At 39.5% G+C, this 14,116-nt stretch overlaps 1 protein-coding gene across 2 annotated transcripts in view; it reads right to left on the bottom strand.

Moving 5' to 3' along the window:
- Nucleotides 1-14,116, bottom strand: part of DLGAP2 (DLG associated protein 2) — a 927,399-nt gene that overhangs the window by 195,535 nt on the left and 717,748 nt on the right. The window contains exon 7 of one of the 2 annotated variants that reach the window (XM_069726917.1): nucleotides 7,055-7,114. The exons of the other annotated variant lie outside the window; for it this stretch is intronic. Within the exon in view, the coding sequence (XP_069583018.1) occupies nucleotides 7,055-7,114 (60 nt within the window). The remainder of the gene's footprint in view (nucleotides 1-7,054; nucleotides 7,115-14,116) is intronic. 2 annotated transcript variants of the gene reach the window in all.

The raw sequence follows: 14,116 nt of genomic DNA on the forward strand, positions 1-14,116 counted from the left end.
TCACAGCGCTTGTCCTGGTATCACAATGTTGCCATGACCTTATTACAAGCATGTGCAGGGTTGACCCAGGTGCGATCACGGCCGGCAGTACAGTGAAGAGGCCACAGGGTTCTGTCTGTGTGGATTAAGAGGCGGTGATAACGGTATGAAGGACAGCAAGCCATGGAGGTTTTTGGGAGGTAAGTGTTTTTTGGTTTTTTTTTACTTTTTGATGTCTCTATATGGGTCAGCAAAATGGGAGTCAGCTGGCTGCCATCGTACTGAATTTGCGCTGAGCAAATTGCAAACTAAAAAAATCTGCAATCTGGAGAATACGGATTTTTTTAAAATTCAAGTAGAATGCAATTCCACTCGAATTTGCCCATCTCTACCAATGGTACAAAACTTTTAATGAAACCCAATTACAAAAAAGGTGTTCAGCACAAAACACACGAATATCAGTAAAAATAAAAGTCTCCAGAGGTGTCAATGCCCTGTAAAATACTAATTGCAATGCTTAAAAAATACAAAATATTTTACACGGCTAAATACTGCATTATGGAGACATGAATCAAGTGTAAAGTGTCCGAACAATACAATGAATATAAATGACAAGGGATCAAGTATAAAGGCAATGTGATGAGAACTGGCTGTGATGCATACTTCATACACAGAATTCTGTCAGTGCAAATAACTTGCTGTTAATTGCAGCATGGATCATTACTGTACACCTTCCATTACTGATGATTGAGATTTATTTATGCCTGTTAGTGAACGATTTGATCAAAGAAGTGACATTTACCACCATGGAGGCTTGCATGCTACAAATAGACTGTCCCATTTTCCTCGTTCCCACTGCAAAGCAGTTCAATTTACCTCAGATATGGAAATCAATGTTGGTGGACCAAGAAATTTAAAGGGAACCTGTCACCCCAAAATTCGAGTATGAACTGTGGCCACTGGCATCAGGGGCTTATCTACAGCATTCTGTCATGCTGTAGATAAACCCGATATACCCTGAAAAATAAGAAAAACAAGTTATATTATTCTCACCCAGGTGCGGTCCAGGTTCGGCTCGGGTCCGATGGGTGTCGCGGTCCGGGTCCAGCACCTCCCATCTTCATGAAATGACATCCTCTTCTTTTCTTCCTGCTGTGGCTCATGCGCAGGCGTACTTTGTCTGTCCTGTTGAGGGCAGAGCAAAGTACTGCAGTGCGTTGGCGCCGGGAAAGGTCAGAGAGGCCCGGCGCCTGCGCACTGCAGTACTTGCTCTGCCCTCAACGGGGCAGACAAAGTATGCCTGCGCATGAGCCACAGCAGGAAGAAAAGAAGAGGATGTCATTGCATTAAGATGGGAAGCGCCAGACCCAGACCACAACACCCATCGGACTAGAACCGAACCGGGACTGCCCCTGGGTGAGTATAATCTAACTCGTTTTTCTTATCTTTCAGGGTACATTGGGAGCTTATCTACAGCATTACAGAATGCTGTAGATAAGCCCCTGATGTCAGTGGCCTCAGCTCATTCTCGAATTTTGGGGTGACAGGTTCCCTTTAATTTGTGCCCTTTAAAGTATGAGCATTAATTTGGGGATTTACATGATAAGGGAAACTATGTAAAGGATGTAACTATGGCTGATGAGCCCACAAATATTATTTGTATCTGCTGGAGAGGTATCTACTGTAACTGGTAGAACTTGAGTACTAATGTTAGGCCCTGGATAATTACAATGATTTCCAAGAAAATATACCATGTATGGGAAGTGCTTATATACAAAAATTGTCAAAGCTGCCATAAAAATGGCAAAATTCACAACATTTTTGCACAACTACTGTACATGTTTCACAAAAGTTTGTAACAGTGTTACACCAGTTTTCTGGTGTAAACTGACCCATCAGGCCTCTGTATTCCAACATGTGGATGATGCCGTAAGGAGTAGAGTTGAGCGAATATGTTTGGAATTGGTCGGTTTGCCATATTCGTTCCATATTGGTACCCTAATCATACAAATTTATGTTTGATGATCGGTACCGAACATGTTCGTTCATTTTTACTCCCATTGACTCCAATGATGTTCCGCTGTGTTCAGCAAATATTGCAAAAATAGTATTTGCCACCGATTATAATCGGAACCGAATTTTGAAAATTTGCACAACTCTACTAAGGAGGACCTGTCATATGTAAAAAAAGTGAGTTTATTACCTTGCCAAAATCCCTCTGCTGCCCTGAATCTACCAGTGCATTCTGTATTAATTAATTTATTTTTTTATCCCTTTGTTGTGGAGATTTGCCCTTTTTTCAATTTTGTCATCAAGTATGCTTGTGGTCCAAGAGGGCTTATCAGCAAGTTTTCTCTAGGGGCGTGTGGTCCTCTCCTGCTACACTCCCTGACAGAAGTTATGTTGCTTATCCATGTTATGTAAATAAAAGCTTATAACCTGACGTTAAATTCATCCATTGGTTGTATAAATTATTCTTTTGAAAGCTGAAACCCTCCGAAATGTGGTTTGGGTTAAGAAAATAAATTGGCATCAATGCAGAAATATTGATCAGTTAATGGACACTGAATGGTCAGATTTTGGCAAGACAAAAGTTTTGTCGCCCACAGAAAGTAATGTGATATTCAAACAAATAATTAACTTAAAATACAAATACCATATTTCCCGGTGTATAAGATGACTTTTTGACCCCTAAAAATTGTCCCAAAAGTCGAGGGTCGTCTTATACGCTGGGTACGGCGTGTGCAGGGAGTGATCCTGCATTTCGGCGTGTGGTTCCCAGGGTCTGGAGGAGAGGAGACTCTCCTTCAGGCCCTGGGATCCATATTCATGTAAAAAATAAAGAATAAAAATAAAAAACATGGATATACTCACCCTCGGACGGGCCCTGGCTGTCACCTGACCGCTCATGTGACCGCGACGTCATCGAAGGTCCTTCACTCACCGCATTCTAAGGAACGGAGGGAGACGCTAGCAGCGCTGTGAGCCAGGGCCCGTCCGAGGGTGAGTATATCCATGTTTTTTATTTTTATTTTTTATTTTTTACATGAATATGGATCCCAGGACCTGAAGGAGAGTCTCCTCTCCTCCAGACCATGGGAACCACACGCCGTATAAGGTGACTGGGCGTATAAGGTGACCCCGTCTTATACGGCAGGCATATCCCAAATTCCATATTTTAGATGGAAAAGTTGGGGGTCGTCTTATACGCCCAGTTGTCTTATATGCCAGAAAATACGGTATATGTTGCATAACATTGGCGAATGAAGTTGTGGTGCTATTAGAGTCATATTTAATATTTTGTGTGACTTCCATGAGCTTGAAGGACTGCATCCATGCGATTCAACAATGATTCATACAATTTATTATTGAAGTCATCAGGAATAGCAAAGAATGCAGTCTTACATGCCTCCCAGAGTTCATCTAGATTCTTTGGTTTTGTCTTTCAAGCTTCCTCTTTCACCCTACCCCAAACATGTTCTATGATGTTCATGTCTGGTGACTGGGCTGGCCAGTCCTTGAGCACCTTGATCTTTTTTGCCTGGAGGAACTTTGTTGTAGAGATGGATGTAAGAGAAGGAGCATCATCCTGCTGCAGAATTTGACCCCTTTTATGATTTGGAATATAAGAGGTAGCTAATACTTCTTGATATTTTAGGCTATTGATATTGCCTTCCATCTTGCAAATGTTTTGCACACCCCCTTACTGAATGTAACCCCAGACCATGATCTTTCCACCACCAAATGTAACTGTTTTCTGGGTGTATTTTGGATCCATACGGGCTCCAGTAGGTCTCCTGCAGTATTTGTGGCGACTGTGGTGTAATTCTTTTTTTGATTTAAATAGATTTTTCTTAACAATAAACAGCAAAGAGAAAACATCACTTTCTCATCCACATCTCAATATGTTACATACACCTTTTCTTAATTTTAAGAATCCCCAACATACCCACAACAACCCACCCCTCCCCCCCCCCCCCACAGGACAGCTCATCCCAGATCTAAACTCCCCTGAGGCCACCAGTGCCTCAAGAAGTTCTCGCCTATTTGAAGCCAATAACTCCCAGCTTCCATTACTCCTCATCCCAACTCAAGCCATGGAGACCATATTTTATTAAACATTCCTATTTTCCCCCGTCTCTTATAAACACCTTTTTCCAGCTTTAGACCATGTTGTACATATTGAAGAAATTCCCTCCTCGCAGGTGGTTCTGCCTTTATCCAGTTCCTTGCTATCACTTTCCGAGCCATATACAGTAACCTAGCAATTGCAATCTTCCAGGTGTTGTCCACTCCTATTTCATCCACATATCCCAACAAGCATATTATCGGATCTCTCAGGACTCTGCATTTATACGCTCCTTCCACCCGACTCAAGACTACTACCCAAAAAGCGGCCAATCTAGGACACGTCCACATCATATGATAAATTCCTGCATTCTTACTCCCACACCTCGGACACTCAGAATCAGCACGCAGCCCCGCTTTATGTAACACTTCCGGAGACTTATATACTCTGTGCAAAATATAGAGCTGCGACAACCTATACGGCTCACTCAATGACAATTGCGGAACCCACTCCAGTACTGATTCCCAGGTTTCATTCTCCACCGGGCCCAAGTCCCTCTCCCACTTAGCTCTAGCCTTTATGGGAAAATCCAACAGAAACGTGTGCATAAGGTCCTTATATAGGGTGGAAATAACTCCCTTTGTAGTCCCGTCGCCACATACATACTCCAATACTATGTCCTCCTGAATCCCGATGTCAGTACTCTTATTTTGAGCTCGAAAGTCATGTCTCATCTGTGCATACTGATATTCTCCTGTGGGCCTCAGACCAAACTCTGCTTGTAATTGGGAAAAGGACTTCAACACTCGTTGTTGGACTATTTGGTTTACAAAGCAAATTCCTTTAGACTGCCACTCTATCAGACCTCCCAGAGCCGCAAATTCCTTTAAATTACTGTTAGACCATATTGGTGTAAATTTGGTTAACCCTGTAACCCCCCGAATCTGCCTCAATCTATTCCATAATTTACGTATCAGAAACAGGGTTGGATATAGCTTCCCCAATGCTCCCAATGAGCCGTCCTCTAAGCATTGTATTGGCTGTGGTGTAATTCTACTGAAGATTCATCTTCATTTTGTTTAGTGCTGGCTTCTGTGCACTTATTTGACCATTGAGGCCATTTCGAGACAGAATCCTACAAACTGTTCTAGTTGACACAGTGACTTGAGGTGACAAGGCCTGTTGGAGCTCTGCTGCAGTGGAAGAGGGGTTTGCTTTGGATTTTCTAACCAACAAACATTCCTCCTGAGCAGTTGTCTTGTGGGGTCTGCTGGACCTGGGCTTGTCAAACACATCTCCAGCCTCTTCAAATCTTTTTTTAATTTCTTTGTACTTGATGTTGAGACACATTAAAGGTGCCAGCCACTTCTGTAGTGCATCTGGTCTTCAGCCTCTTGATAATCCAGGCTTTGGTTGCAGGGTAGATTTTTGACATGTTGTCAGAGCTCAAGTTGAAGTTCAAGTGAAGTTCTGGGGTGCTGGGTTTCTTTTTATAAACACACACTAATTAACCGATCATTTACTGAGCACAGGTGAGGATGTAAACTAGGATTGGGTGCATTATATGACCAGGCGACAAAACTTTTGTCTTGCCAAAATCTGACCATTCTGTGTCCATTAACTGATCAATATTTGTGCATTGATTCCAATTTATTTTCTTAACCTAAACCACATTTTGGAGGGTTTCAGCTTTCAAAAGAATAATTTATACAACCAATGGATGAATTTAACGTCAGGTTATAAGCTTTTATTTACATAACATGGATAAGCGACATAACTTCTGTCAGGGAGTGTATGACACTGGCAAATTGTCGTTCAGCAGCATCTGAAACTGGTTGAACAGCACGTTCTTGCAAGATCTCCTTGTCCTTGCGACACCATGCTGTAAGAATGCTATCCTGAGTGAACAAAATAGGCAAGTCACATTGATAACAATGAGATTTAATGATATCACACTCCCAAAGGTTTCAGATGCTGCCGAGGAGGATGACTACACGCCCTAAGAGAAAACTTTCTGAAACGCTCTTTTGTACAAGCATGATTGAAGGTAAAGATAGAAAAAAGGGCATATCTCTGCAATGGAGGAACAAAATTAAAAATAGAAAGCATCATCAAACTCAGGGCTACACAGGGATTTGGTCAAGGTGATAAACTAATTATTGACGTGACAGGTCCTCTTTGAGCATTACGCACATTTCAGAACACAGAGGGCCCGATGAATTAGTTCACATCAGAAAACTGGTGTAACACTGTTGCAAACTTTTGCTCAACATGTAGAGTAGTTGTGCATAAACGTTGTAATTTCTGGCATTTTTATCGCAACTTTACCAATTTTTTAAATAGTGGGTAGATCTTACTCCAGCAAAGTATGAAGTCCTATGAATACTCTTGAGTTGTTTTATATGGACGATATGCTGACCTTCCAAAAACAGTGTTTCTAATCATAGCATGCAATGCTTCATCTATGGCAGTGATTAGACTACTTCGCCCAACTCAATCAATCATATCTATATGGAAAGTCTTAAAAGGTGGCGTACAAGATTGATCAAGCTCGGCCTCTATCTTACACTGATCTATGAGCATAGCAAAGCCAAATTTAAAAATTGCATTTTATGCCATATAAAATATATTTCTGCTAATGCAAAGGTTTTATTGCTCGTGTGTATAAAATGGTACTTCGCTTGCATTTTTTAAATGACTTTATGTAGAGAATATATTTTCTAGGCTGACCTATTACCATAGTATTTTTGCGTGTAATCTGAATTACACTGGAGGCACAGTAGAGGCGTTACTTGCTTCTCTTGCATTGTTCAGAATTTGCCGTGTATTTTGGTATGATCTCGTATATAGCCATTGCTCTAGAGAAAGGTGCAATAGGCTATGCTACTTTCACACAGCAGTGAAATAAGGTCATCACAGCTGTAGAAAATGAACACGTGACTGTCTAGGTTTGAAACAGTGAAGTAAAGATTTCTCCTAGCCTGGGAATATACAGGGTACTGCCACCTTGATCTCAGGATAATCCTTTGAGGTAAAGCATTCTTGCAGACTTTCAATGAGGAAATCCTGCAAAAAAAAAGAAAAGAAAACATTCTCTTGTTAGATTTCACTGAGATCTTAATGGAATTACCATGTACAGTTCCTTCAAGACACTCCATCGTCCCCGCAGGATCACTTCAGTAACCCTGGCAACTTTAAAAATTACTTTGCACATAGTTGTAGATGTTCAAGTTATTTTCTAATTGGCAAATTGTTATATCTCAAAATAAAAAAATACAGTTAAATGACAATTTCTGTGATAGGCTTAGATCCCTACAGGATCATTTTATAGGCGCCTACAAAGCTTAAAGGGGTATTCCATCATCAAGATCCTATCCCAATATGTAGTAGGTGTGATAATAATATTAGCAAATACCTTCAAAAAGAAATGTATTATAGTTCTTCGGATCACCTACATCTATATCCTCATGTGCAGGCATTGAAAGACCTTAGGTATCCATGGTTATGGCCACTAATATAGTGACAGTTACTTAACTAGCTGCTAGTGGTCATATCCATGGATACCTAAGGTCCTGCAATGCCTGCACATGAGGAAAGAAACATAGAAAATCAGAGAAACTATACTGCATTTCTTATTGGAGGCATTTGCTAGTATTATTATATCTATTATATATTGTGATAGGATTTTGGAGATGGGAATACGCCTTTAACAAGGTAATCTTAAATGGTAACCGTCATTTTAATTGTTTCTAGTGTTGAGCGAACGTGCTCGTATAAGATGTTATTCGAGCATGCTCGTCTGCTAACAGAGTGTCTTTGGCGTATTCGAATGCTACGTCGAAGTTGCCGCGGCTGCATTATAGAGACTACCTAATATTCGAGCATGCCGAAGACACTCTCAGCAACCGAGTGTGCACGGATAACACCATATCGGAGGACATTCGCACAACACTATTCTTTTTTCATATATCAATAGCACACATGAAAATAAGAAGCTTTGAAATCTAACTGAAAAATGACAAAAAGCAATAAAAGGTTGCGGTTTACCCCAATGAAGGAGTTTGATCAACTCTGAAACACATAGATTAATAAAACTGCAGTAGAATTACCCGTATATCGCTTTCTGCTACTGCAAGCTTTGCAATATATCATGTCAGAGAAATTTGCTTCTTTCATTTCCTTGATTGATTTTTCCCTCTCAATTCGTGGGTTAAATCTGTCATCCAATGAAGACAGAGTTTCCCATTACAGAGATAGGAGATGGCGGTTGGTGCTTTTAAAATTCTATGGAGGAGCTAGAGGCAGACACAGACAGTCGGCTGCAAGTTCTCGTGAGACAGCAGTTACAGTTCTCCATAGACATTTATAAGCTCCAACAGCTGTTTCCTCTCTCGTTATTGGGAAAATCTGTGTTCACTGAAGACAGATTTTGCCCATGAATTGAGAATTTTGAGAATGAATGATCAATCCAGATAGAGAAAGAAGTTGGTAAACTTAAGAAAATATATTACCGTATATATTTTCTTATTTGCACATGTGCTATTGATTTATGAAAAACAAATAAAATGACACTTGATCTTTAAATATTTTTATATATCATTTACAATATATTCACACGCAGTCTTCATTAGTGTATTGGCTGGAGGCCTTTCATTCACATACTGTATTGTGCTGGTTAATAATAATAATAATAATAGTATTAATAACCCATGATTACTATTTTCGTGGAATGAATGCTATATAATATCATAGCAGTATAGGTGATGTATGTGCCATAATATTTCAGAATCATTTTAAAATATTCCCCACATCCTTCTAAAATACAAGCAAATGTGTTTAATACAAGATGTAGGCCTCATGCACATCTCAATATTAAAGATCTAGAATAGTACGGAATCCTTAATACGTTTCCCATAGAAATTCATCAGCCATTACCGCACCTTAATTTACACAAAGTATTATGACAACAGACCTGTATTCTCTCTCCATTCATTGCTTTTAAGGGAGAATATTGTGCTAAATGTAGATTATATTGTCCTCCATATGTCTGCTAACCACAACTTAATATTATCAAATATATAACTGCATTGCATATAATTTGCCTGGAGATTTCCTCTGGAAGCAGAACTGTCAAATTAGTGGTTTACAACTTTACATTTCTTGTCTGCAGTTCACTTCCCTGGTTCTGTTCCTTGGAAATTTCAGATTAACTGCAGTAAACCCTTCTATTCTGCACATAGTCCACCGCTCCACTGTATCTCTTCTGAACAATTACTTTTAATGCTAAATATTTGTCTTTTAGGTTGCTTTCAATAACGATTTCAAAAGGTCATATTGATTTTTTTTCAAGTGGAACGGTGTTCTCCACGTAAAGCTATACTATATGCAGGTAGCTGCGTCTTAGCATTTTAGGCTGACTATTGCTGTAACCTCAGAATCTTCCCTGGAGAGCAAAAAAATGGCATCGAAAAAATAAGATATGCCCATATGCAAAGAGTTGCTATACATATATATATATATATGTATATATATATATATACATATATATATATTTATATATATATATATATATATATAATGTGATATTTCAGTTTTTCTTTTTTAATAAATTTGCAAAAATTACTACATTTCTGGTTTTTTTTTTCCGTCAAGATGGGGTGCAGAGTGTACATTAATGAGAAAAAAAATGAACTTTTTTGAATTTACCAAATGGCTGCAATGAAACAAAGAGTGAAAAATGTAAAGGGGTCTGAATACTTTCTGTACCCACTGTATATACTTTCAATTTTATTTTCTTATTTCCCTCCAGCAATACCTTTAATGGAAAATTTGCCTTTCCGTTACCTTTTAGTAAGTAGTGTTAAATTGTCCAACACTCTTGGGTCTCTTCACAGCAAGTGATAATTGACCATTGATACATTTTTTATGGGGGTTTATAGAAAAATGTAAATGAGCATCAATGGAACCTACAGGAAGATGTTTACCCATAATCAATTAATATTACAGTATATTCTCCCGTCCAGTAATAAAAATAATACTTTTTTGTACAGATCCGATTTTCCAGTGCTGAGAATTCTAGCATTTAAGTCATATGCAAATTAAACACGAAATGCACTGCAAACAGGACACGGGTATCTACATGGCCCCCAGTGCACTTGCAGTCTAATTTGTATATGGCTTTAAAGGGACTCTGGCAGTCTATAAGCCGTCTATATAAGCATGTAGGTAATCAGAAGCTGAAAAAAATGATATCTTGATATCTGCGATCTGATGTCTTATTCAAAAATTATCCATTTTTTCTTATATGTAAATAAGTTGAAAATCTGCCTCCAGTGTGAGACATGTAACATATCGTAACAGAGTCTCATGCAGCTCGGCGTCCAGCCCATAGATCTTATCAGCTCATTTACATATAAGAAAAAAGCGGATCCCTCTGGAATAAGACATCAGATCATAGACATCAAGGTATCATTTCAACTTTCTATGACCTGCATTCCCAGATAGACCCCCTTAGGGGGTTGATCCTACAGACAGATTCCCTTCAGCCCCTCAGTGAGAGAGACAAGTTTGTGCTTAATGACCAAGCCAACTTTTACAATTCTGACCACTGTCAGTTTTCGAGGTTATAGCTCTGGAACACTTCAACATATCCCACTGATCCTGGTAAAAATTTCTTCAATATGACTTGCGTTTATTTATGAAAAAAATGGAAATTTGGCAAATTTTGAAAATTTTACAATTATCCCATTTTTTATTTTTGTGCCCTTAAATCTGAGTCATATCGCACAACATAACATGTATACTTTACATCAGCACAATTTTGGAAACACATATATTTTTTGTTAGAACGTTGTAAGGGTTAAAAGTTGACCTGGGATTTCTCATTTTTCCAACAAAATTTACAAAACCATTTTTTTAGGGACCACCTCAAATTTGAAGTGAGTTTGGGGGCTCAATATGGCAGAAAATACCCCAAAGTGACACCATTCTAAAACTGCACCCCTAATGATGCTCAAAACCACATTCAATAAGTTTATTAACCCTTCAGGAGCTTCACGAGAACTAAAGCAATGTGGAAGGAAAAAATGAACATTTTACTTTTTTCACAAAAAATTTACTTTGGAACCAAAACTTTTTTATTTTCACAAGTGTATCAGGAGAAAATTTATTGTGCAATTTCTCCTGAGTACATAGATACCCCGTATGTGAGGGGACAAGTGTTTGGGCTCATGGCAGGGCTCAGAAGGGAGGGAGCACCATTTGACATTTTGAGTGCAAAATTGGCTGGAATCAAAGGCAGGTGCTATGTCGCGTTTGGAGACCCCTGACCCTAATCCCAACCCTAACCCTACCACAACTCTAACCCCAACTCTAAAACCACCCTATCCCCAACACCCAAACCGTAACCCCAACACAACTGTAACCCCAAACACAACTGTATCCCCAACACAACCCTAACCCCAACACAACCCTAACTCCAACCCTAACCCCAACATCACAACTGTAGTCCCAACACCCCAACCATAACCCCAACACAAGCCTAACCCTAAATATAGCCCCAACTCTAACCCTAGCCCCATCTTTAACCCTAGCCCTACCCAATCCCAACCCTAGCCCTAGCTCTAACCCTAGCCTGACCCTAACCCTAGCTCTAACCCCAACCCTAGCCCCAACTCTAACCCCGGTAGTCAAGACCCTGGAGATTTTCCAATGGTCGTTAAGAGTTTAATGCTCAATTTTTCAGCATTAGGATATAAGATCTGACCCCCAAAAATATATTTTTTTATTGTTGGACAAGGACCAAAAAAGCTATACCACCATCTATACCACCAGTTTAAAGGGAACATGTCAGCAGGATAGTGCACAGTAACCTACAGACACTGTCAGGTTGGCACTGTTATACAGATTAAAATAATACCTTGGTTGATTAACTCAATCTTGTGGTTGTTGTTTAATCATTATTTTCAGTTTTCAGCTAATGATATGCTCGTGCTCTGGGGCGGCCTGTCTTCAGGTGGTGCTCTGATTAGGTATTCATTAGTATGGCTGATCCCTCAGTAACTTGCCCCCCCCAGTTTACATAATGAATATTATATATACCTTTAAAAAAAATCCCCTTCTGCAGGTAGATACCAGCGGTGGCACCTATACTTCAGCATAATCGCATATAGCTGCTACTGCGTGGGTCCCGGCAGCTCCATCTTAGTGGAGACAATTTTTTTTCTACTGTGCTACCACACAGGTGCTGCCGGCGCCATTTTCAAACTGATTTTTTTTTTCTAAAAATTTATGGATAACATGAAAGAAAAGGATTACATACACGTTATATATGCGATCATGCTGCAGCACAGTGCCTCCGCTGGCACCTGCCTGCAGAAGGGTATTTTTTTCTCAAGATATATATATAATATTCACAATATTCACTAGGGGCAGGTCACTCAGGGATCAGTGACCTGTCAGAACTCAGAAGCCATACAGATGAATACATAATCAGAGCATCACATGAAGTCCCCTCCACAGGCCGCCCCGGAACACGAGCATATCATAAACTCGAAACTGAAACTAAAGATTAACCCTTTAATGACAGCCAATATGTCTTTTAACTGACCTGAGATATAAGAGAATAGTATCCCCATACAGGTGACAATCCAGCAGCTGTCGGCTGTACACTATAGCTGACAACTTGCTGTATCAGCGACGATCAGTGTTGGCACCGTACATATCTGTTTAACCCCTTAGATGCTGCTGTCAATAGTGACTACATCATTATATATGATTAACAGAGTGTGGGGGCTCCCTCTTTATCCCAATTGGTGCCCTCAAATCATGATTGTGTGGGCATGTTTGCGATGGCAATTCACGACCAAATAGCGGCCTTAGGGTCTGTCGGCTGTTGTAACCTGTTCAGAAGTTACCGACATTTAGGTGGTAAAAATACACATTTTCATTTCTGTCATACCACTTTGTGTTAATTCCTGTAAAGCCTCTGAAGGGTTAATAAACTACCTGACAGCAGTTTTCAATATGTCAGGTGGTGCTGTTTTTAAAATGGTATCACTTTGGCGGGTTTTCCAATATATGAGACCCCTAAAGTCAATGCAAACATGGATAGTTCCCTAAAAAAATAAATGTTGTAAATTTCCTTGAAAAAATGAAAAATTGCTGCTACATTTTTAAACCTCCTAAAATGCTAACAAAATAAAAGAACATTTTACAAATGGTGCTGATGTAAAGCCGACATGAGGGAAATGTTATTTATTAATGTTTTACTGTGGTATGACCATCTGGATTAAAGGGATAATCATTCAAACTTTGAAAATTGCTAATTTTTTAACATTTTCTCAAATTTTTGATATTTTTTATAAATAAACACAAAACATATTGACCTAAATTTACCATTATCATAAAGTATAATGTGTCACGAAAAAACAGTCTCAAAATCACTGGGATTTGTTGAAGCATTCCAGAGTTATTACCACATAAAGTGACACTGGTCAGATTTCAAAAATTTGGCTCCGTCACTAAGGGGCAATCACAAGACAGATTTCATCAACCAAGGTATTATTTTAATCAATATAACAGTGCCAACCTGACACTGTCTGTTGGTTACTATGCACAATCCTGCTGACAGGTTCCCTTTAATTATTGCCACATCCTGAAAATATACTAAATGCATCATGGGCATGCACCTTATGATTTTGTATTTAATCTGTAGCCCTTTGTCTTTTAACCAGAGAGCCCTCCTTGAGGGTTGATGTCGTACATACTCACTCTTCAGAGTTACATCCTGATGCCATTAGCCAATTAGCAGGAGCCTGAGTTGGGATATGTGTCTATCATTAAAAGGAAACTGACAGGTCCCCCATGTACTCCGACACACCAACATTGATATATTTCTTTGCCAATACCGGCATCATTGCCTGATCTCAGCAAAATGCACGTGACTTTCTTGCCTACACATCCTTGCGATTCTGAAGCCAGGTGTATGCTTACGGGCTTCAGAGGCGCACTGTGCATGTCGGGAAGCGAAGAAACTGTGTTCCAGCTGCTGATCTCCGGCTTCTCCTT

This window comes from Ranitomeya imitator, chromosome 5 (assembly GCF_032444005.1).
Source record: "Ranitomeya imitator isolate aRanImi1 chromosome 5, aRanImi1.pri, whole genome shotgun sequence".
In the NCBI taxonomy this organism is placed as follows: domain Eukaryota; kingdom Metazoa; phylum Chordata; class Amphibia; order Anura; family Dendrobatidae; genus Ranitomeya; species Ranitomeya imitator.